This window comes from Nannospalax galili, unplaced genomic scaffold (genome assembly GCF_000622305.1).
Source record: "Nannospalax galili isolate Female #2095 unplaced genomic scaffold, S.galili_v1.0 scaffold127, whole genome shotgun sequence".
Taxonomy (NCBI): domain Eukaryota; kingdom Metazoa; phylum Chordata; class Mammalia; order Rodentia; family Spalacidae; genus Nannospalax; species Nannospalax galili.
Genome location: NW_008360326.1, coordinates 7,817,862 through 7,843,416, shown reverse-complemented (window position 1 = coordinate 7,843,416; position 25,555 = coordinate 7,817,862). Strand labels below are relative to the sequence as shown.

At 41.4% G+C, this 25,555-nt stretch overlaps 1 protein-coding gene across 2 annotated transcripts in view; it reads left to right on the top strand.

The window, feature by feature from the left end:
• Epha4 (EPH receptor A4) overlaps positions 1 to 25,555 on the top strand; it is a 154,121-nt gene that overhangs the window by 65,902 nt on the left and 62,664 nt on the right. For both annotated transcript variants that reach the window (XM_008825807.2, XM_008825809.1), the window contains exon 4: positions 6,600 to 6,755. In XM_008825807.2, the coding sequence (XP_008824029.1) occupies positions 6,600 to 6,755 (156 nt within the window). The remainder of the gene's footprint in view (positions 1 to 6,599; positions 6,756 to 25,555) is intronic.

Sequence of the window (25,555 nt, the reverse complement as noted above, 5' to 3'; positions counted from 1 at the left end):
GAAGGAAAAAGTGTGTGTCACACATCACATATAGTGGTGGAAATGGAGAGACGCCCTTCAGCCTTAGAATCAAACACTATTTAGGGACTGACCAGTTTACCTAAATGGTTCAATCCCCTTAGAGGATCCTTGTTAAAATTTCAGCTCTGACCTTCAAAAGGCACAATTTAAAATTCAAATTTATTACCTGGAAGGTAATTTTTAACCCTCTCTTGGTTTGAACTGTAATTCAAATTAAGTTTTAAGAGCCAATTTAGCCTGGGTATGGTCATCCCAGCAGAAACTGGTAGTCTCTGTGAGTTCAAGGCCAGCCTGGTATACATAGCAAGTTTCAGGCCAGGTAGGTCTACACAGTAAGACTTTTTCTTACTCAGAACTTAAAGAGATTGGTCTACTTGTTACAGGCAGGGGCAGAATATGCTTTAATATATGTTCTTGGGTGGTCTTGGAGTACCCCATCACTTACAGTGTCTTCTGTTGCAAGAACACATATGTGCCTGACAGGCTCAGTCCTCTAGCTTCCAGAGAAAAATCATACAGGAGAAATTTAATGCAGGTCTCAAGGGCAATTTAAGGATTAAAAAAAAAATTATGTGTATGAGTGTTTTGCCTGTGTACACCGGTCATGCAATGCCTGCGGAGGTCAGAAGAGGGCATCGGTTGTTAGCTGCCATGTGTGTGCTAGGAATTAAACCCAGGTCCTCTGCAAGAGCATCCAGTGCTCTTAACCCTGAGCCATCTCTTCCGCCCTTAATTTAACCGTTTTTTAAATGGTTACACTCTAAGGAAAAAAGAAAATGTATGTGTTGTGTGACCTGTTTGTGGAATATGCATGTGTGGGTGATCACGTGTGTGCATGTGTATCCGCAAGTGTGCATGGACGCCAGAGTCTGTCTTCAGGTGTCTTCCTCTAGGTCTCTCTACATTATTTTTTGAGACAGTGTCTCTTCCCTCAATCTGGAGCTTTCTGATTTGGCTAGACTGGCTGACCAGGGAGCTCCATATACCCACCAGTCTCTACTTCCCCAGTGCTGGAATTACAGGCACATGCTATGCATGGCTTTTTACGTAGGTGCTTGGGATACAAACTCAGGTTACTGGTGCAGCAAGCGCTTTATGCACTGAACTGTCTCCTCAGGCCCTGAAAAGTATTTTAAAAGATGAAATGAAAGGCAATAACTTCACTCAAAACATTATTATATTTAATATATAATCAGTGTAATTCAGAAAATATTTTACTTTGTGAGGATCTAAGTGCTTGAAGTCTAGAGTGTATTTTACCCCCACAGCTGGTCTCCCTACAGGGAGACCAACCTCACCTCAAGTGTTCAGTGACCATATGTGGTGAGTAGTCACTGTATTTGGCAGTGCAGCCCTGGAGACTCTTAAACCAGAGAGTAGATCACAGATGATAAAATGTGACTAATGAAGGCATCAGGGGGATGAGTTTGGGGACAAATGGAAGATAAAATGGCCCTACTTAGTCACCCCTGCTTAAATCCAAGTCAGAATTTTGGTGAAGGTCTCTCCTAACTGTAGAACGTGAAAACCTCTTGAAAAAACAAAAGCTTTGGAATTAGATGCTTGTGTGATGGTGAAGATTACTTACAACTTTGGATTCCTTCATCTAAAAAATTGTGTTAGTCTTTCAAGCACATGGATTATTATGGTAATTAAGTTAAATAATGCACGTAAATACTATAAATACTCAATGCATGCTTGACATTTGTCACTACAGTTGCTATTACTAGTTATATTACAAGCTAAATTAGTTTTAAAATGAACTATGAAGACAATCAGGTATTATGAATCTTTTTGTAGTTCTTTACAAGGAGAAAAATGACCATAACCATCTGTATAGGAATTTTGTTATTTTTTGAGATGAAGCCCGGGCTGACCTCAAACTGGAGATCCTCCTGCTTCAGTCTCCCAAATGCTGTGTGCAGCTTTTTTTTTTTTTTTGGTCTTTTTGAGACAGGGTCTCCCTGTAGCCCCAGCTGGCCTGGAACTCACTATGTAGACCAGGCTGGCCTTGAACTCACAGAGATCCTCCTGCCTCTGCCTCTAGAGTGCTGGGATTAAAGGTGTGTGCCACCACACCTGGCACAAAATTTTAAAAAATATTTTATTTATTATTATTTTCATTTTATGCGTATGTGTGTATTGCCTGCATGTAGACAAGTGCACCTGTGTCATGCAGTGCTCTCAGACAACAGAAAAGACTTTCAGATCCCCTGGAACTAGAGTTATAGACAGTTGTTAGCTGCCATGTGGGTTCTGGGATTCAAATCCAGGTCTTCTGCAAGAACAACCAGTGTTCTTAACAGCTGAACCATCTCTCCAGCCCCACAAAATAATATTTTAAAAGAGGAGACAAGAGAGTTCATTGCATTGGGCATTCCATCTTTTCATTAAAAAATAACAATGATGAATAATCCAAAACTTACATTAGCTTTTGATTTGTTTGAGACAGGATCTCAGTTATCTAGTAAAAGTAGCCCAGAATTTATGGCAATCCTCTTGTCCCATCCTCCTAAGTGCCAGGCCACCAGGCCTTCTGCTGACCTACCTTAGCTTTACAAACGTCTTTGTATTTGACCAAAAACAATTACAACTATGTATTCCACAAAGGGTCTTCAGTGAAGAATCTTCAAATCAACCTTGTTATGGTTGTAGGTGAATTGATGAAAAGTTTGTCTTTTTCTTTCCTTTTCCTCTTCATCCTCCATGTTTATTTTATGTTAGGATAAAGAAGTCTTGGGGCTGGAGAGATGGCTTAGTGGTTAAGAGCTCTGACTGTTCTACATGGTGGCTAACAACTAGCTGAAGCTCCAGTTTCAGGGGATACTATGCCACTTTTGATCTCTATGGACCTTGCAAGACCCAGGTACACTTACACACATGCAGGCAATATATTTCTACACATAAAAAATAAAAATAATGAATAAAATATTAAAAAAGAAGTCACTAAGGCAGACCTAAGGAGATTTCCATGCAAAGTTTGCTTTGCTGATGTGAACTGATCTTTCCACAATGGTACAGTCAGAAAGCCAAGTTGGAAACTGTTGGGAGGTACTGACCTGTGCATCTTCACAGGGACAGATACAGCAGAGAGATGCTTCTTGAAGATTTGCTTATAAATTCATTCACATTCAAAGTTACAATGAGGCGATACTCAGCCAAAAGAGAATGGTAGGAAATAATAACGTGTCAGTGCTAGTTAGGCCAAGTAGATCTTTCCAAGGAATTTTGTTTAGAATAAAAAACCTAGTGGAAGTGCACAATGAACAAATGCAGGCTGCACTAAATCCTGGAAGACCGTGAATTCTACAGAGTAAAGAAATGTTAGGGAACCATCAGTTTAGTAGGTCATTTTGAATGTAGGCAGCAAAATGGCTGTGTGTGTGAAAAACCACTACGATATTTTGAAAGAGCCTTTCTAAGAATTCTGAAATATTAATAACATGGTCTTAATGTAGTTGGAAGACAAAAGAATGTGTTAAGGGTAGGGAGAGCTGCCACAAATAGCACAGTCACAATTCTGTATTTTTTGCTTGTGCTTGTAAAAGCAGGAAGAAATTAAAAGAACAGTGGCTTTCAATTTTCTAAATTGGTATAAAGCTCTGTATTTCCCAAATGAATTCACATATATTTATCCTTGGTAATATATTAATACCAGCTTCGAGGGGAAAGGAGAAAAAAAATTAACTTGCAAATTCATTTTCCCTTAAATTCACATAAGAAGTACAATGAAAATTGGAACACATTCTTCCAATATGATTTTGTGAACTTGAGCTTACTTTTGTATTTACAAGCTGTCTAGTAAGAATAGAAATCACAGAAATGACAATTTTTCCCCTTGATAATTGTCAAAAAAATTATTTATTTTCTCTGTATATGTGTGTGTCGGAGTGTGTATATATGCACTGCATGTAGGCATGCATACCCATGGAGGCCAGAAGAGGATGTTGAAGTCCCTGGGCCTGGAATTGCAGGTGGTTGTGAACTGTCATGTGGGTGCTGGCAACTGAACGTTGAGTTTCCTGGAAATGCAGCACATGCTCTTAGCCGCTGAGGCCTCTCCAGTTCCTCTTGCCTCATTTTGAATGTGGTTACTGGCTAATTTCTATCAATTTCCACACATTGTACTCATACTGTGCAATTTTAAATGGTGATGCTGTATAAAATGAAAGTGTCTAAGAATAAGCCAGGGTTGTGGGGCAGTGGTGCCGCACACTCCTTTGATCCCAGCCTTTGATCTCTGTACCTAGGAGGCAGAGGCAGGCAGATCTCTATGAGTTCAAGGCCAGCCTGGTCTACATAGTGAGTTCCAGGCCAGCTGAGCCCGCCCCCCCCAAAGGAAAAAATTAACCATGCAGATTTTTGTTTTAAAGACATAAAAATAATTTGTGCCTTGTTGGAAGTCCTGATATGAGTTGCCTCAAGTTGTTCTTGTCTACTGTGACTCACTGAGTGGCAGGTGGGACCCAGGGAGTTTGTGTCCCAAGGTCAGGGCTCTTAGTGTTTGATGTGGGACTGTGAGGCTTGACCCTCAGTGTTTCTTCCTGCTGAAGCCTGGGGTGCCGATTTTCACGAAAACCCTAGGGCCATCTAAAGCATGACCAAAAAGAACCTTGCAAGTTGAACCTTATCTAATTATGCAATGCATATGAACTTGGGAGACACATAAATCTCAGCCACTGGAGCAATTTGTTTTTCTAAGATGCTTCGGTCCAGTGAAAGACCAAAAGCAAATAAGGGAGAGATTGATCTCTGAGTGCTTTTACTGTCGGTGCTCCACAAGCCGTAAAGTTTTGGCTCAGTAAAGGAAATTCCATAAACAACTTTAGTTAATAAGACTGAAGTAACTTTGTGCCTTTCTGAGCATCTGCTAAACTCCCTTTCCGCTTGTCATGATGCGAGATGATGAAGAAAATGCCAACAGGATGGACCAGAATGAGAGAGGGGCAGGAAGCTGTGGGAATGCTCCAGGGGCCAGCGTGGCTGCTGTTGGTGGCCTTTATCGCCACAGAGAACCCAGTGTGTATGTGTCTCATCTGATCTATTCCTTCTAGAGAATTCCCTGGATGGCTACCATGGTTGGTCTCTTGCTGGTTAGGCTGGTGGAAAATGTGCAGTGGCTCCTTGTTCCAGCCTGGGCTGTTTGGTAGAATTGACACAGTCCAAGTACATGATGAAGTGACTGGAGAGCAAATCATGCTGGGAAAATTGTGGGTAACTCGCTTGCTTTTTAAACTCACCGCCATTCTAGAATACCTTCTGTGTTCTTATCTGTGAGCTTCATACTTGATGGCACTGGTCAGTTTTTATTTCAGGTTGGGATAGGTTTGGGAGGTGATCATGAAGACTGTGGGGAGGAAAAAGGGGGAAAAGGAGCAAAGCCCTATTAATTATTTTTTATGATGAGGTTTCATAGCATTATTGGATTTTTTCCATATTAGTGAAAGTAGTCCTTAGTGTCAGTGTGTGATGTTTATAAAGATGAGGTCATGGAAAGCATGTCAGGTGCAGAGAGAACTGCACCTACCTCTTGTGGGGTGACATTGCAGGGTGCACATTGCAGGTGGTGCTGAAAATGGAGGCAGAGAAATACAGAAAGGTTTCACGAACTCGAAGATAAACACGGAATATCTGCTGATTTTAAAATAAACTACCTACTATATGCTATTCGAGAGTCTGTCTTTAGTAGTCTTTATTGCTTTATCCCGAAATGGAAAGGGTCATGCCTTGCAAGCGCTCTTCTTTACTTGAATGCTTTTGTTGCGTTTTCAGTTTAATTCTCTTTGTGACGATAATTAGGAAATGACCACTGACAATTTTTTTGGTTGTTGTTTGGACACACTTCTACCTGGGTGATTAAATAAAAGTCACACTCTCAGAGTCCAAAGTAAGTGGCAGAGAGTCCAGATTTGGGGGGCAGAACACTTAGGGGGTCAAAGCTGGCTGCTGACACTTACCAGATGCAGTGTTATGCTAGCAATTACCTGCTTGAAGCTGGAATTGCTCATTTCTAAGGGGAAGATAATAGTAGCGCTTATGGAAAGGGGTTACTGTAAGGATTGAATAAGTAATACATATAATGGGTTGCTGGCCTAGAGTCACTTCAAGGAGCTGTTACTGGGCTGTACCTGATAGTGCTAGTTTTAAGACAGTATCTTGCGGAGGCTTTTTTTCAATTAACCAGGCATGTAAGTGGCCTTTAAAGAGTAGCTATGGGCTGGGTACATGGCTCAGCCACAAGAGTGCTTGCCTAGCAGACATAAAACCCTGGGTTTGATTCCCCAGCACCTCACAAAATGGGCATGGTGGTACAGGCCTATAATCCTAGCACTTAGGAGATAGAGGCAGAAGGATGAGAAGTTCAAGGCTACCTTCAGCTATACAGAGACCATCCTGGTCTACATGAGACCCTGTCTCCACCGATTATCGTTTTGGGCTGCTTTGCTTCCATCTCAACCCAGGTGATTGCTAGAGATGAGGAAAGTTCCCTTCCTGCCATCAAGGAAATGCCTTCCTGTTTTGCTTTGCTGTCGCGGTGGTTTATATTTGTTCGTTTTTCTTTTCCTCCTTCCCTGTAGCTTGCAAGATTGGATATTACAAGGCTCTCTCCACGGATGCCACATGTGCCAAGTGTCCACCCCACAGCTACTCTGTCTGGGAAGGAGCCACCTCGTGCACCTGTGACCGAGGCTTTTTCAGAGCTGACAGCGACGCCGCTTCCATGCCCTGCACCCGTAAGTAGTTTGGTGCCTCCTGTCTCTGCGATGCCAGCAGCTTTCATTACCACCCAGCAGGGTCCTGCCAGGGCTTCTCCCAGGATAACCTTGCAGGGGGCAAATCAGATACCAAGCACGCATCCTCTTTCTATCATAGCAGGGGAAATGCTTTTGAAAAGAAAGAATCTTTTTCACTGTTTCTGGTTCAAAATGCACAGCTGCCAACAGACAACTTTGTGGAGTTGAGCTTGAGTGTTGAGGTTGTCTGACAGTGTAATTAGAGCTGAGAATGGAATTTATAAAATGCTTTATGGTTGCATGGAGGACTCCAGGAAGCTTAAGGAGCACAGGAGAAACAGGTAGAAAGCACGGTGTAGGAATATGGTTTCAGTCTGTAAGGTGACTGCTCAGCGTGCGCCGAGGTCATTGATTCAGTCATTTTTACATCCCTTCTCTCTTTTCTCATAGTTTTGTATTCATAACACTTAGGCCAGGACCCTAATAAGTGCTTATTTCATGTTAGGCACTTAATAAATGCTGGGCTAGTGAACGAACGGGGTAGTTATGTGTGGTGTGCAGTGAGGTAGAGAAACCCCTTCTCTCATTTTATTTGGATGATGTTCACTGGGTGTTTCTTTTTCATCAGACCTTGCAATGGCTACATCCTTGACCAGGGCAGGACTGATGGGCCCTGGGCATTTCAGCTATGATTTTGCATTAGATGTGTTCTGTCTTTCTGGGCATAGCCTGAGAGTGTAGCACCAAGGTCTTTACAAGTTTGGGGCTTGCTTCCCAGCCCAGTTTACTAGCTGAGTGACTGCTTAGCCTCTAAAGTCTGAATTTCTCCATCTGTAGAATGGAACTAATGAAGAGCAAGTTGGGTATCTTTGGTTTGAAAAGCTTTACATTTAGAGATTTGGGGGTTTTATTAAACATTTACATAGACATTTCAAATGGGACCCAAGTCTAAACATGAAAACTATTTATGTTTGATAAACATACACATAGCCTGATAGTAACTTCATGCAGTATTTTTAGTGTCTGTTTTAACTGCAGTCTATCACGTGAGGTCAATTATGGAATTGTCCCCTTATGGTGGGTGTCACGTCTGTGCTCAGAAAGAATCAGATTTTAGAGCATTTTGAAACTTTGAAATTTTGGATTAGGGATGCTCTATCTCCATTTCCCTTAGGATTATTAGCATTCAATATAGTCTTTTTGGTTGTGTGCATCTCTAATGTGGCTTTTAATGTTATTATGATTATTATTATTTTGTTCTTAAATCATTATAAATTCCATCTGGACCAGCCTAAGGACAGCATCCCTGAACATAGAAGCCTTTTCTGATTTTCGAGCAGTTTAGGCTGCTATGAGGCCCAACTTCATTGTAGAACAATCAAGAATCACCCCCAAAGGGAGCAAGGAGAGAGGTGTCAGGTCTATCACTAACTTTTGCTGAAACTGTTATTTCCTCTGTCTTGGCTTTTATAGTAAGAGATGACTAACGCTAATGCCAGTTTGAAAACTAGACCTAGGTAATATGTAACAAGCCTGATCACATTACCCACATTGAACTGAATTATAAGGTAGATGTTGTCTTCATATTGAAGACAAGGCAACTGCTAGCTCAGAGATGTTACCAGTACATGCCCTGGATCACACCACACTTCCTCACAGGGCCAGGGCTGCATATTCTGAAGACTTACAGTTTCTAGTTCTGGAAGGTTCTCTTGCCCAGTCTCCCAGATCAAGTATAAACCTCCAGAGTTAAGGGGAACCGAGGCCCAGCCTTAGGTGTGAACACAGCAGCCAGGGTCTCCTCATCACTTCCTCTTCATGCCTTTCCTAGACTGAGTTCTTATTCTGCATAGCTGTCGAGTTTGTCAAATCTTGAAGTTTTCATTTCCTAACCTAAGTATTATAAACTCCCTGCCTCTGTCCCACCACTAACCACACGGCTGTTGTGGGAATTTAGGGCACAAGAGCAAACTTTGGGGAAAATATTTGGGACTGATGGTTTTTTTTTTTTTTTTTTTTTTTTTTTTTTTTTTTTAGGGGGGGGAACTAGTCAACCTAGGAGGGCAAGGAGCAAAAACTGTCCTTTATGTCCCTCTGACCAAATTAGTATAGGCCTCAAAGTATGTCTGTTAAACATTTAAGAAGGTTAGTTCCACCAGTCTGGAACTTTTTTTGTTTTTTTATTTTTTTATTTTTTTTGTCTTTTTGAGACGGGGTCTCCCTGTAGCCCCAGATGTCCTGGAACTCACTATGTAGACCAGGCTGTCCTTGAACTCACAGAGATCCGCTTGCCTCTGCCTCCCAAGTGCTGGGATCAAAGGCAGGCATTGCCATGCCCAGGGGGACTGATGTTTTGATAAGAACCCTTTGTGTCACACAGCCCACCTACACTCTACACAGAGATTCCATAGCTGTGCTGTGAATGTCAGAAAACTTACTTCGGATGGCATGGGTATTTTTGTTGTTGTTTGGGGTTTTTTGTTGGGGGGGGCTTGTTTGATATCCTTGAGACAGGGCCTCCCTGTAGCTCCACCTGACCTGGAACTTATTATGAAACCAGGCTGGCCCTGATCTCACAGAGATCCACCTGCCTCTGCCTCTCATGTGCTGAAATTAAAGGCTTGCACCACCGTACTCAGCACATGGGTTTTTATTTATTTATTTATTTATTTATTTATTATTTATTTATTTATATTTTTGTCGTTTAGAGACAGGGTCTCCCTGTAGCCCCAGCTGGCCTAGAACTTGCTAGGTAGACCAGGTTGGCCTGTCTCAGCCTCCCAAGTGCTAGGGTCAAAGGTATGTGCCATCATGCCTGGCTTTCATGGGTATTTTTTTTTTTTTCAGTATTTTATTTATTATTTTTATTTTATGTGTATAAGTGTATTGCCTGCATGTATGTGAGTGCACCTGTGTCGCGCAATGCCATGGAAGTCAGAAGAGGGCTTTGGATTCCCCTGGAAGTGGAGTTAAGGACAGCTCGTAGCCACCATGCGGGTGCTGGGAATCAAACCGGGGTCCTTTGCGAGAGCAGTCAGTGCTCTTAACTGCTGAGCCATCTCTCCAGCCCCTCATGGGTATTTTTTAATCTCATGTTGTCTAGCAGTCTAGTGAACTATGTGTCAATATAGTTACTGTCCCTTGCTGCTTGGGAATGTGTGGTATTTCCAGAGACTGCAATATGCCTGAGTGACTGGGTTGTTTGTATGCATTATACTGATGTGGTAGTTGAATCCTTGGAATTTTGTATATCTGGAAGAATAAACAGAATTATACTGGGGATGCAAAAACAAAAAGAAAACTGATTTTTAGCACATGAATGAAACCAAATATTTAAAAGTTGATGTGACTTTTGAATGTATTTCTAAGACTGCATTCTATATATTTAAAGAGGACCAGTTGTGGTTTTTGGCGTTGTGATTTAAGGTCAGTGTGGATCCGTGAAGCATACAGGTTCCTTTCTCTTCTGCTCTTCTCTGCTCTGAGGTCTTGTGCATGGTGCTTATGGGCCAGTGGTACTGTACGCCCACTGACCTGCTCCCCAAGGCTTCTGTGAAGAGGGACCAGTGCTCATGGCAAGTCCTGAAACTACCTCACCAGCCAGAGCTCTAAGCACTAACCCAGCTTGTAATACTGAGTGTTTAATTTCCCCAAGCCCCATTTCCATATCTATGAAATGGATTCTCACTATCTATGCCTGGGGCTATTTTAAGAAACATATTTGCAAAGGTCTGACACATGGTAGGAATCTAATAAGTGTCTGTCTTACTATCTCTAGCAGTCACTGCTTTGGCCAAACCACCTCCACAACAGGTGTCAGTGCCTCTCACTGTCTCTTTTTCAGTGATTTTGCCCTGACTACGCAATTAAGTTACTTGGTGGCCACACTGTACCCCATAATCTCTGAGAGTAGGACTCAGAGGTCTATCGTACTGTCAAGGTGGAGATCACACTCTACACAGTTAAATGTGCTTTTAAAAATATTTTATTATTATTTTTGTTTTATGTGTTTGAGTGTATGCCTGCAGGTAGACACGTGTGTACATGTTGTACAGTGCCCATGGAGGTGAGAAGAGTCCCCTGGAACTGGAGTTACAGACGGTTGTTAGCTGCCATGTTGGTGCTGGGAATCAAACTCAGATCATCCTCAAGAACAGCTGTTGCTTTTAAGGCTGACCCATCTCTCCAGCCCCAAATGTGTTGTTTCATTTGTTCTTTTCACTTTGAATTATTAATTACATTAGTTATAAGCCCTCCTTTGAGAGAAGGGTACTCAAGGAAGCTTTTAACGCTTTGCTGATAGAGATCTGTGTTATTGGATGAGGGAGCAGGATAGGACCTGGACTTTAGAATCCTGTTCGCTCCCTTCCTGTAGTGGATACTCATTGTCCAATACAAAGCCACTAGACACATGTGGCTATTAAATGTGAAGTAATGAGCATGCAGTGTAACATTCGGTTTCTCATTTGTGCCTTCCACATTTCCAGGACTCGGTGGTCACATGGGGTTGCTGCAGACATTGCTAGACAGCATGGCCATAGATGCTTCTGACTTCACACAAAGTTCTATTCTACAGTGCCGTGGTAGACAGACAGCTCAATAGACGAGACAGTGGGAGTTTCTCAAAGAACCTCTTGTTCAGATATACCAATGGCAAATCCTCCCCACCCCCGGCTTTATCAGATTCTCTTGACAAGTTGTGGAGATAGAAAGGAACATAAACATCAGAGATCCTTTCAAAGGATTCCAGTCCCTAATCAGTTCTTACCAGTTGGTTAAACCAGGTGACAAACCCAATTCCCCTGTGCTGACAGCCATGATAATCGGGCACCTTCTTTGTTCATTATGCTGTCTTTAACCCCAGCATTCTCATGCAGCCCCGCATTTGGTGATCGCTCACTGTGACGGCACACTAATGAAGAAATAAAACACTCTCTGAGACTCATTCTTCGAGCCAAAGTGAGACTCTGCTCCGCTGGCTTGTAAAATCAGGTTTTTGTTCGCTTGGAGAACGATTAGACCAGGTAGCATCGGCTAATTTAGAAGGGGATGCCTAAAAGTTCACACCACTGGAAAAATGAAGAAAATTTAATATTGAATAAACGTTGGTTTTAGGAAGACTTTTGACACAGTCTCTGGCTACCTTAATGGTTCAGATGGACTGAGATGTTTCACTACAAGCATCACCTGAGTGTGTGGGGGAAAAAATAGCCCATAGTTGATTCAAATAAGACTCTAGAGCCCCTCCTCCACTTCCTTCTCCCCCAACCCCTCCTTCTCCTCCTCCTCTTCCTCCCCGGCCCTCCTCCCCCACCCCCTTTCTCTTCCTCTTCCTCTTCCTCCTCCTTCTCCCCCACTCCTTCTTCCCCTTTTCTTCTCCCCCTTCTCTTCCCCAGCCTCCTCCTCCTCTTCCTTTGCTTCCCTACTTCTGAGAATTGAACCCAGGGCCTTGCATATGATAGGCAACAGTTGTCCTCTTAAGACACTCTATTCTTTTTATTTGAGACAGAGTCTTGCTGAATTACAGGGGCTGGCCTCAAACTTATCCTATCTTACCATCCCAAGTAGCTGGGATCTGCTAGAATCATCTGGCCAGAACAGTACCCACACATGCATCAGTGTGGGAAGGAGTCACATGGAAGCTACTTAGCGGTTAGTAGGACAGAGGTCATGCCCAAGATTCTGCATTTCTAACAGGTTCTCAGGTGACCATAGCACTGATGAGTGAACCAACTGTCCTTAGGGCAGTGAGGACCTAGTTTCTCTGTCTGATGGAGGGGCACACCCAGAGATTCTCTTTCATCTTGCAATGTTCAGCTCAGTGGAAACTCTTGAAAAGTAGTTCAAGTATTGTGAACATTTTCCCTTAATGGAAATCATTTGTCTCCATTCTGCAGAAAAAATTCAACCTTATGAGGTTGAGACTTGAGGTCATATAAGCAATGCTACCTCTATGTATATTTTTGGTCTTGGTTTTTGTGGTTCTCTTCTTTCAGAGCTGCTACTATACCTGTTGTCAGACAGAGAAGTGTAAATGCTTCCTTTGTTACCTGGTTTTCTGGCAATATTGCCCGTAGACAGAGACCATTTCTTTATACACACAGTATACCAGTGAAGCTGAAGAATGATTTGAGTTCATGAGTCATTTTTTAGCAAGGATTTTTTTTCTATTTATTAGTATTTATTTATTTATTTATTTAATTTGTTTGTTTTGAAACAGTGTCTCTTGTAGTCCAGGCTGGCCTTAAACTCTCTATGTTGGCTGAGGACGACCTTGAACTCGTAGTCCTCCACCTCTGGAATCCTGGGGTTCTAACATGTGCCCCCATGTTTGACTCTGATATGACTGTTTTTATTAATAAAATTCATATCCTTTAACTGCAGTTAGCAGCCCCTTTCTCCTTCCAGCTCCCTTTCTCCTTCCAGCTCCCTTTCTCCTTCCAGCTCCCTTTCTCCTGGCATTTCCCTTTCCTTCCCGGAACATGGCTTGGAGATCTTCAGTTTTTTGGGTTTTTTTTTTTGGTGGGGGGTGGTCCCACACAGGAGCAGGAAAGCTTATGAGGGGCTTATAAGGTTTAGTTTTTGTAGTGAGACAGACTTTTCTTCTCCTACTAGGACACTGAGCCAGGATTGTTTAAGGTAACTTTGCAATTTCCTACTGCATTCCAAAGTATGTTAGAGAAATACTTTGTGAAAGTAGTAATTGATATTGTATGTCTAAAATACAGATTTTTAAAAAAAAAAACACTTTTTTTTTTTTTTGCTGCCTTTGCTTAGCACTATTTCTAAAGTGGCTTTCCATATTTTTCTATTGGAAATCTGTCCTTGAGCTTCTGCATTTAACTTGTTTGATGAAACTTATTAGCGCTCAGTGATCAGGAGTGCTCTGCAGATGAGAGATTATGACTTTTGATTATCAGCTTAAAGGACCTTCTCAGATCTGTCCCGAGTCCACGGTCTTGAATAATTCCATCAGCTGTGCCAAACAAACAGAGTGATTGATTGATACTTAGTGGCCTAAAATATTCTAAAATTGCAGCTTTTAAAACAATTTATACTGGAAGAGCTCAAAGCTCGGGAGAGCAAATTTACCAAGATCTATGACGAAAGGTCTCGATTTAAGAAAGCTTTCTGCAGGTTGGGGTTATCGAGGAGTTGAAGTAGCCAAGCTCCAAACAGGAAATATCACTTACTCTGTCTTTACATTCGCCTTTTCTAATTGAATTTAGTGTGCCTCGCTGTATTTCCTCTAGAAAGCGCATTGTTTTAAAATTACCATCGCGCTTCTGTTACTCACAGTCCTCGAATCTAATGTCTTCTGACAGTTATCAACATAATGAACCATAATGAAATGATGAGACTCTTCAGTGGAAACCCAATGTCGATCCCATTGGTGCTGTGTGACTGTGTTGTTAAAATCGGAATGCAAATTAAAATAACATCGTCCTTACTAGCTTCCAAGGTCAGGAGACTAGAGACTCTTCTTTTTTCTTTCTTTCTTTTTTTTCTTAAAGTGCTTTAATTTGAGGAATCTCACATCCATTTTCAAACAAGCTCTTGAAGGTGCCCCTGATGTTCAGTTCAATTCTCTTCCCCCAAAGATTTACATGCTTAGCAGTCTGGCTAAAGGATTTGGGGAAGGGATGGTCTAGAGCGAGGCTTTGATGTATAAACCATAGGATAAAAGGCAGCCTTTGGTTTCAAGTAAGCTACATCTTTTCCTCCTCCAGCCAAAAGCATATTGCTTTTTGCTTTAGAGTTGTGACTTGATAATAAGATACTGGTGGAGAGGAGCGCAGTATATGAACAGCCGGGTGAAGATGCAGCTCTTGCTAATGAAGGATCTTTTAGTAAAAGAGCGAAGACAGAATCCTGCAAGTGTTAATGGGAGTGATCAGAATGTCCACTGGGTAATCTCTAGCCAGTTTATCATGCGTACAATTAATTGTTTTCATGAACACATTTGTGTGAAAACTCTTGGATTCCAAGATTCCCAAGGGAATTTCTTCATGTCATGTATCAAATTCGTAGGGCAATAATGTTGTTAGTATTGCATTCCATTTGTTGATAGCATTGGAACACAAATTGAGACAGCAATTCTTCATTACCAGATGGAGTGGTTGGATTTTAGTTCAGACCCTATGTTTCTACTGCTTGTCAGTCATTTGATAATCGGACTAATGTGACTGTCCCTGATCAAACAACACAAGACATTGGGGTGATCTGGATGTAGCCTTCTCATTCCATTTATAGGCTGCTTGCTCAGCAGTTCAAGGTCTGACATCACCTAGCGAATAAACTTCATCCTTGTTTCTTCCCTAATCATTGCCTTTCTGCATCGTAAGGACAATTAGGAGAAGCTTCTAGGGAAGGAAGTGCAGAATTTTCCATGCAGACAATTAGGGATAGTGGGAGGGAGGGACTGGGAAGATTACCATCAGTTGATAGTTTTTGCCACTCAAGTATGAGGACCAGAGTTTAATCCCCAGAACCCATATAAAAATGTCAGGGGGTGAATACACTCCCAGCTTTGGGGAAGCAGAGGCAAAAGAATCTCTATGGCTTTCTAGACAGTGAGCCTAACCTTATCAGTGAGCCCCAGGCCAATAAAAGACCCTATAAAACAAGATGGGTAGGTCTGGAAGAGCAACAGGTGAGGTGGACCTCTGGCTTCCACACATGTCCACCCACCCACATAAGATAAAATAAGTAATATAAGTAGGAAGAGGAAGTGGAAGATATAAGGAGAAAAATCACCAGTGGGCTGAATAGAAGATACTAGATAAACTGATCATTTTCTAATTGGTTATTTGCAAAATTTAAAAGTGTCATAATATTTCATAAAGATCAGGTATCATCTCATTGAATTCTGTCCTCTCCAGCCTACTTTGTATTGCAGGGGAATAAATAGTGCAGTGTAGATCTGAGAAGGAAATGCCTAGGTGTGAAGAACATTAATATATGCTCAAGTGAAAGGCTCAGATAATCTGCCAGTGCCATTTAGCCAGGTTATCACAATTCTTTACCCTCACGAATAATTAAGAGTGGCTTGTCATCCACCAAGCCCCATCATTTCTGGATGGCATTTCTGACAGAGCTCAGTGAAGCCATACCCTGGTTATGCACAGCATGCTTCTTTGAAACAGGGTCAATTATACATTTTTCCAGCTCCCCTGGGGTGAAAACTGAGAATCTTCTTTGCGATCAGCATTTTGATTTTACTTTTAGTGTTCGGTCCTGATCCACCTGCTATCTAGGGCCCAGCAGAAGATGAGCTGAAGATGGAGCCTTCTGCCCTCCTCCTGTGATCTTCCACAGGGAAAGAACCTTTATCAGAAACTCCTAATTGCTCTATTGCATAGAAGGTAGGAGCCAGGCCCAAAAGACAAGAGCACGATTCTAAAAGTGAGCCTAGATAGCCATCCTCTTGAAGGGCAGTGACTCAGAAAAATTCAATTCTGGACTGAATTGATAAAATTGGGAAACTTCCACTTTGTTCCAAAAAAGAATTTAAAGTTAAGCTTCATTATTTTTGTTAACTCATTTCTATCTCTCTGAGGGGCTAAGGGGATCGATCATTTAGCCTCAGACTTTGAATTTCTGAAAACACTTGAACCAACTCTGTTAATTTGGTTGAGTTGCTCATCTATCCTATCTATCTATCTATCTATCTATCTATCTATCTATCTATCTATCTATCTATCATCTATCTATCTATCAATCATCTATCTATCGAATCAATCATCTATCTTCTATCATCTATCATCTATCTGTCATCTATCTACCATCTATCCATTATCTCTCTCTTTCTCGTGTATGGCATGTATGTGAACATATTTGTGTGTGCAGTTGTGGAGGCCAGAGACCAATGACAGATGTCTTCCTCTATCTCTCTCCATTTTATTTTTTGAGACAGGGTCTCTCACTGAAGCTAGAGGTCACCTTTCAACTGGGCTGGCAGGTCAGACTATCCCCTGGTGATCCACTTGCTTCTAAGCCTCTCCACCAGTGCTGGCATTACAGATATGCGTGTGCCACCATGTTTGCTTTGTATGTGGATGCTGGGAATCTGAACTCAGCTCCTCAAGCTTGCAGAGCAAACATTTTACCCACTGAGCTGTCTCCCCAGCCTGCTTAGCTTTTCTATAGTACTTTTTCTATAGTCATCAGGTTACTAAGAAAGTTTTTCGTTTGATTTTATTATGGGTTTAAATTTAAATGAAAAAGTGCTGTGGGAAACAGGCACTCGTGCACAGCTTAGCTGATTCCTAAGGGCCCAGCCTTACTTTTCCCTTGGTCTTGAATACTTATTGTGCCTTCTTTCTATATAGCTGAGAATTTGTAAAGCACTTCAATTTCAACCATAGTCAGTCTTCTCATATAGGGAAACAAAACACATTGTCAAACCCAGGAAAGAAAAGCCGACAGATTCCCCGAGAGGAAGATGGCAAAACAAAAAATAACAGAATAGACGTTGGCAAAATCTCAGCAAGTTGGCCTCTCTGGGAAGCTAAGACGTCTTCGTGACAGCAACAAATGATGAATGAATCCAAACGGCTCGGCCCTTCAGTAATGGACAGCGCTGCCTTGGCTCTATTCATTGTTAAAACACATAAACTGCTGTGATAAAAGGTTATGCACTGTTCATATATCTCAGGAGAGGTATCCCCAGACAGCAGTCTTTATGTAAACTACCCAGCAGTCAGGGTTGGGAGAGAGCAATTAGCAGTGGCAACATATACAGCTGTCAGGGGGGAAGCAGAGGCTTGGATTCGGAGTGCAAACCTACACACCCCAACTGTTTACTCTGCCTTACAGCCTGTCTTTCAGCTGGAGAGATTAACAACAAAAGCTTATCTGAAGGGTTGAAGGGCTTTACAGCTAAGACACTGAAGTATTATTGACGGTCCAAAAGTTGCTTATGCTCAACGAAGCCTTATGAAATGGAACTTGAGTCCCAAGGTGCCTCTTCCTTACATAATGCCTCTCCCCATACCTTGGTATTTTAGCAGGTGACAGTTGCATTTAAAGAAATTGATCATGCTAAGAGTTACATTTCTGCCCATGCTCTTGGGGGATGTTCCTTGCTACTTCCAAAATTAATTTCATGGCTCAGACATTGAATTTTAAAATGGTGATTAAAAATCAGTTAAGTATTAAAAATCTGTAATGACTCTGGAAGCCACTGTACCCACAGGAGCCCCGTTACTTTGACTCTTCTGTCAACTGTCTCTTTGCCTTGGGTGCAGACTAGAATTTTTTCTCTAACATTTTAACATGAGATTTTTTTTTCCCTTTCTATTTATTCATTTATTTTTTTGGCTCAGGTTTGTGGTATACACACATGCTATGGCAGTGACAGGTCTGATGAAGGAACTGGACTGGATGGAGGAACCATCACTTACTGTCAGCAGATTTGCACTGAGCAGCTGCTAAATGCCAGACATTGTTCTAAGAACTGGGAATAATCTCATAATCCAAAAAAGAAAAAAAAAATTCTGTTCTCCTAGAGCGCATGTTGTGATGGGAATATAAACAGTAAACCGTACCCTGGGGAGAGAGCTCAGTAGGTAAAGTACTTGCCCAGCAAGCATGAGGACCTGAGCTTGATCCCCAGAACCTAATTTTAAAGACAGTTGTGATGGCATGTGCTTTTAATCCGAGCAATGAGGAGGTAGATAGGCAGATTCCTGGGGCTTGCGGGCCAGCCGGCTCAGTCTACTTGGTTATTCAGGCAAAATGAGAGACCATGTCTGAAAACAAGGTGGACGATCTCTGAGGGATGACTCCTGAGTTCATCTTCTGTCTCAAGCGTGCACACACACACACACACACACACACACACACACTCTCTCTCTCTCTCTCTCTCTCTCTCTCTCTCTCTCTCTCATCCACACATGAACATGCACATGTGCATACACTTTAAAAATAATAGTAAGCCAATAAATAAGAGTGAAAACTAATAGTCTCACGGGAAGGAAATAAAAAGATGATTTGGCAGCCTGCATTAAGTCTGGACAGGGATTCGTTTATACAAAATACACAAGAATGGCTGGCAGAGGGGACCCAGGACCACAGAGCCAGCTAATCAAAGAGCCCAGTGATACCAGACAAAGATACCATACCCAATATATTTTAGTGACATGTTTAAGGTTTTGCTAACAGAGTATGATCTTGGAGTGTGTGTGTGTGTGTGTGTGTGTGTGTGTGTGTGTGTATGTATGTGTATATGTTCCATTCAGTCTTGGATCTGTTAGCACTTTAATTTCAGTTGTCACGAGAAATAGAATTTTCATATTAACACGGTACTCCGTGTGTGTGTATGTGTGTGTGTGTGTGTGTGTGTGTGTGTGTGTGTGTGTGAAACCCTTTTCTGCCAAATCCACTTCCAAATGCAATTATCATAGATGAAATTCCAGTTGCTTCCTTTAAGAATGAAGCCCATTTATTTCTCAGTTCATAGGGATTGGGTAGAGTATACTAAGTATTGGTATATGAACCTCAGCTTTCCATGGTGTAGTTCACACCGTGGTCATACCTCACACTGGGCACATTAATAACCAGGTTCATTGTTAACAAGTAGGTTTTGAGCCTTATTAAAGCTTTTACACAGTTCATGTATATTTGTAAATCCTGACAGGAGCCAACAAGTGTGTTCTCCAAACTGATCAAGGCATAAACTTTAGTCTAATCCAGGGAGAGGAGTTTGGATATGTGGGGTTGTTTCTTCTACAGTGGATATTTTACCATTCTTCATTGTCACATTCATTGTATTTCTTTGGATAATGTGCTTCATTTCCAGACACTTGCCTTCCCCCCCGCCTAGGAGAAAGCATGCCTGGTTAGGGGAATGGCGCCTCCTTTTATAATATAACATAGATATAATGTTTTATGATGTGATATGGTACACTGGGATAGCCCTTTGTATCTACTATAATTTGGCTGCAATTCCTTCAAGGCCTCTTACTGTCCAATTCCTGTCAACTGAATGCAAGTTGACGTTCTGCAAGAAAACAATAATTACCCATTGTAACACCGTTCACCAGTACCTGCTGTGTGATGTGGAAAGTATTTCACACCACAGAAGGAAATGGATGTTCATTTAATTTCTTCACAATGGCAAGAAGGGCATTGCCCAACTCTGTCAGTGCAGTGAGAAATCGTACTCCGTGCATTGTATTCCTTTCTCAATGAATTTAGCTGTAACTCGCATTTTAGAAATCAAATCCTATGTAGGCTCAAGCTGTGCTTTAAATCCATAGAATTATGTCTAATGTGATGAGAGTACCTGTATTCACTGTGGTTACGGCAGAATACCTGTCAGAAGCAACTTAAGGAAGGGAAGGAGAGTTTAGAAGAGATACCAGTCTATCATGGACAGCAGGCGTGGGAGTGGATCTTGGCTGTGACAGCAAGAACATGACATCACTGCAGCAGCCATGAAGCAGGGAGTGTGGGCCAGGCTATAGCTCATAATGTATCTTCCTGCCTGCTTCTCTCCCCCTGTCCCCTCCCAGCCCCAGCAACCCACTTTTTCTAGGAAGGCCTTACTCCCAAAGTGTCTACATCCTCCCAAAATGGTACCACCAGATGAAATCCAAGTGCTTAAACACAAAAGCCTATGAGGGGAACTGTAATATCAGAGAGAATCTTCCAGGGAAGAGGGTGGTTCACTCCTATTGAGTTCCCTGTAGGGATGATTGGTAAACTGTGGCCAATTTCAACTGCTGCCTCTTGACCAGTTTTCTTGGAACACAGTCATTTGGAGATATTGTCTGTGGCTGCTAAGGCAGGGCTGAGTCATTGTTGCCAAAAGCATCTGGCCCATAAAGCTTAAAATATTTACTATGTGGCCACATAGTAAAATTTCTTTACAGAGAAGGAATGCTGACCCCTGCCCTACTGACAAATTAAAGGTTATTGCATTTGACTTTTGTTTCTGGTACTATAGCAATTATCTGCCACTAAATTATATTAAAACCATGAAGGGTATTGGAATCATGCAAACTTTGAAACAGTTTAACACCCCAGCCCCATTCTTTTAAAAATTTTTATTTACTTATTCTTTCGTGTGTGTGTATAAATATTTTGGCTGCAAGTATGTAAATGTACCAAATTCGTGCACACCCGTGACAACCAGAAGAGGGTGTTGGTTCCCCTGGAATGGAGTTATGGGTGGTTACTAGTTGCCATGTGGGTGCTGGGAACTGAATGCAAGGTCCTTTGCAAGAACAGTCAGTGCTCTTAACTGCCGAGTTAGTACTTGAGCCCCAGCTAGCCCCATTCTTGAGGGATACAGAGAGAAAAGACACTCGAGCTTGGCATGGGGAGATTGACAAGTGCAATTCAAATGAAAAGGAGGAATGTCTTTGTCCTTACATGCGTTTCCACATTTGGTTATTTTTTATTTAAAAGTGGCTTAATGTAGTGATACAAATAAAATTAAACTGGGTGGGGACAGGGAACTATAGTTCTAATAAAGGCAAATGCCAAGTTTCCTGTGGAAATGTTTGAATTAATTTCCTTCAGAGAGTTTTCTCTCGCTTCATGGTAAAGCATCACCTGAAATCAAAGTGGAGGAAGAAAAGCCGGAGTAGCCGGTGCCAGCTTGACAAAGCACTTACTGACAGGCCAAATTTTAAATATTTTTTATATGTTTGTTTTATGTGTATGAGTACTATGCGTGCATGTATGTAAGTGTACCTGTGTTGTGCAAAGCCTGTGGAGGCCCAAAGAGGGCGTCGGATCCCCTGAAACTGGAGCTATGAATAATTGTTAGCCATCATGTGGGTGCTGGGATTTGAACCCGGGTCTTCTGCAAGAGCAGCCCATGCTCTTAACCACTGAGCCACCTCTCCAGCTTTCAGATCACATTTTAAACTCGTAGATGTAGTGGCTGATCACATAGTCTGTAAGAACAGGTCAGAACAGGGTGCTTACCCATACATCCAATGCATGCATGCTTCCTAATTAGATACCTTTAGCATCTTCTGTTTCCTCTAAAACCCTCCCCCCATCCAGGAAACTGTCACAAAGGGATCAAACTGAGTTGAGGTACTTTGTTCCTTTGTCCTGTAAAGCAGGTGAAAAACATTACATTCAATAAATATTTGTTAAATAAACAATGACACTATAGTTCCTCCCAGAGAAGTCATCATTGGTATTTGATACATAGCCTTTCCCACCTTTTCCAGCCGCTTTGAACTGTGGAAAGGAGTTATATACTGAGATAGTCCTTCACAGGCTTAGTGCTAATGTACCTTGTGCCAAAAGGTGACTGTTGCAGTTTTAACTGAGGGAAGTCTGTGTTCCTTCACATACTTCACAGTAGATGTTAAACTAAAGGACTTCAGTGGTTATCCATCCATCTATCCATCCATCTGCCCATCCACCCTCTTCAAATGTGTATTGTGCTTTTTCTTTGAACTAGATATTAAGAAATAATGGTAGACAATAGGAAGCAGAGTATCAATTCCCTTGAGGAGGATATAGATACAGGTAATGGTAGGAACAGATGTGGAGTGGGCATCTGGGTAGTGAGAAACTACCAACCACCATCAATGAAAAAGGATATAGAAACAAAGAACTAATATGGGGAGCCACAGATGGATCTTGCTGGCAGCCTTCGGGCCAGTATTGATAGCTGCTAAAACACATCTTGTTCCTCATGGTGACGCTGGAGCTATCTGCTGTGAATGTGTGCTCAGTAAGTATGGCACAGACAGAAAGACTAGAAAATTTGAGCATGTGGTACAGTTATCTTTCTTTGGTATGAAACCATGTAGATTTCCTTCAGTATCCATATGGAATTGGCTCTAGGACCCTCAAGGGTACCAAAAATCTGAGTGGTCTTATCCTTTATCTAGTATTATAACCTACACCCATCCTTCTGTATATTTTAAATAAATATTCCTTGGGGTGCTTATATCTAATACCATGCAATGCTAAGTGGTCATAACATTTTACTTAGGGAACAATGACAACACAGTGACAACAACCAAAAAACAATAGCAGTAGGCTGCTACTATTCAGGACAGATGTAATTCCTTTCTCAGTACTTGGTATTGGTTGATTAGATCTATGAAAGTGGGGCTCAGGGATACAGAAAGCCCCACTCTACTTGAAATTGGAGACTTACTTAAAGGTGGGCATTTTTCTGATGAGGAAGGCAGTTGCTGTATCAGAAATTTAATTGTGACTAAATACCAGATATAGTTTTTATTTAAATAAATGAAAGAGAAAATAGGTTCAGACTTCTTTCTTTGTAGCTGCCTTGCATTTATTGAATGAGAGCACATATTACTCAGAATGCCTGCTTCCTTCTACATTTTATTTATTTATTTTTATTTTATGTGTATGAGTGTTTTGCCTGCATGTATATAAATGCATCTATGTCATGCAGTGCCCACAGAAGCCAGAAGAGGATGTTGGATTCCCTAGAACTGGAGTTACTAATGATTGTTAGCCATCATGTGTGTGTTGAGAACAAAACTTGAGTCCTCTGCAAGAGCAGCTAGTGCTTTTAACCAGTGAGCAATGTCTTCAACCCTGCCTGCATTCTTTTTCAATTGTGGGATGACATTAAGTGTAACCGTAGCTCTAGATTGGCTTTGGCTGTGTGCAAGTCCTTTTTTTTTTTTTTTTTTTCCCTTTGTCTTAAGAGAATATTTTCCATTTGAAGAAGCAGTGGCCCTTCACTACGAATGAGGAACCCATTTGTTACAAACTTGTCACCTCTCAATTGGCAAGAGTTGTAAAAAAGAAACCACAACCCCACAGACAAAAGCCATTATGATTTTAGCTTGTAAAAGCATGCATGCCTTCCCAAGTCCTTGTAGGACAGTGTGGTCATTATACTAGGTAAGAGATTTCTGTGTTTCACTGCCTCCTTTATCATATGATAGCCAAAGTCGATTTATGGACTAGCTGCTACTACATTCCTTCTCACACAACCAAAACATAAAATATTAGGCAGTGCCATTCTTAAAACCATTCCTGGAGGCAGCATTGAACTTGAACTTCACCTTTCCCATTCCGAGATCCTGCCTCATCTTTGTATCTTGCTTTCCACGTGGCAGTGTTACATCTCTGGGTCCTGTGACCGTGTAGTTTTCTGCTCCATTTCTTCTCAGCCTAGACACTGCCGTGCCCCGTCCTACATACTAATTACTGACTTTCTGCTTCTGCAACGCTTGGTTCATTGTGTCACACTTTCCCATGTGAAACTGGACCAGGAACCTTGGCAAAGAGGTTAATGGATTTCAGAGTCACTCTTCTTTGGCTCTGGAAGTCACAGCAAAGTAAGAACCAGTGGCTGACCCAATTTATGAACCAGACTATGGCCAGCATCAGCCATGAACTAGTAATGACCGATGGCACAACTCACAGACTCTGGAGTTAAAGATGCACACTCACAGTCCAGCTTTAGGACATGTGTCTCTCTTTTTTTTAATCAGCCTGGTAAGCAGAAATAAACCCAGAGTAAGGCACAGCACTTTGGGATTTTAGATTCTGTTATGGTTTATATTGCATGTACTTTTACTATTATCTGCTGTGTTTACTGCATCTCAATTTCCTTATCTTTAACATTTAACTTTTCACATTTAACGTTGTATTTGGCTCTTAGAATCTGAGGTTTTAAACAACTCCATTGACACATTCAGATGCCATTTATTCATCCTTAGTCTATTCCAGCCACTATGTTAGAGATTATAAATTCAGTCTTGAAATCTAAAAATGAAGAAATTTATATTATGTTTCTGAGGATTTTGTCAGGTAAACTTACCGGTATTTAATGCAAATCTTACAATAGTTTTAAATATTTATTTATTTGTTTGTATGAGCATGTTTTGTCTGCATGTATGTAGGTGCACCTGTGTTGTGCAGTGCTTGAGGAAGTGAGAGTGGGTGTTGGATCCCCTAGAGTTGGAGTTAATCATCAGTTGTTAGCTGCCATGTTGATGCTGGGAACCAAACCCAGGTCCTCTGCAAGAGCAGCCAGTGCTCTAAACTGCTGAGCCATCTCTCTAGTCTCAAGTTTTACAAAAATTTTTATAGTTTTTTTTTTTCTTCTTAAGATTTGAAGGTCAGGGAATAGGTCTTAAGAGTTGTTGTCAATAATTAGTCCCAAGGGGAGACTGGGAAAAGCTGCTTATGTTGTTAAAACAACATCTTCACTTAAACTCTGTAAGACGGAAAGAGAGTAGATTTCTCATACAATCATTTCCACCAAACTCTATTGGATTCATTCATCACTGCAAGCCAAGTAATAAATATTGAATGTGACTTGGCTCTTTCTTCATAGCTACCTGTTCCCCTTGGGTTTACATGAGTACTTTGGAGCAGGTATTGCATTGTGGTTGAAGGGGTAAAGCGTCAATTTCATCCAGGCCTCCAATGTAAAATTCCCTTCAAAGCGGTCATTCCAAAATAAAGGAATGAATATGAATATATATGTATATATACATACACACATATATGTATATATATAGTTGATCAACTATATATAGTGATTAACTATATATAATGATCAAGATATACATATACACACACACACACATATATAGTGATCAAGAAACCTCAAATTTTCATGAAAACTTATTTTGACTTTCCAACTGTCACATTGAGTAAATATTTTTCATTAGAGTAATGGCATCTTTCAAGATTTTGAAATTCGGTTTTAGAGCACAAAATTTCCCTCTCCTGGTCTCAGTCTTCTACCTGACAGCTTCTTGGATAAAGGGTCTATAGTCCTCCCTTTTTATCATTGTTATTATCGCTAAAGTACCTGTGATGCTGTG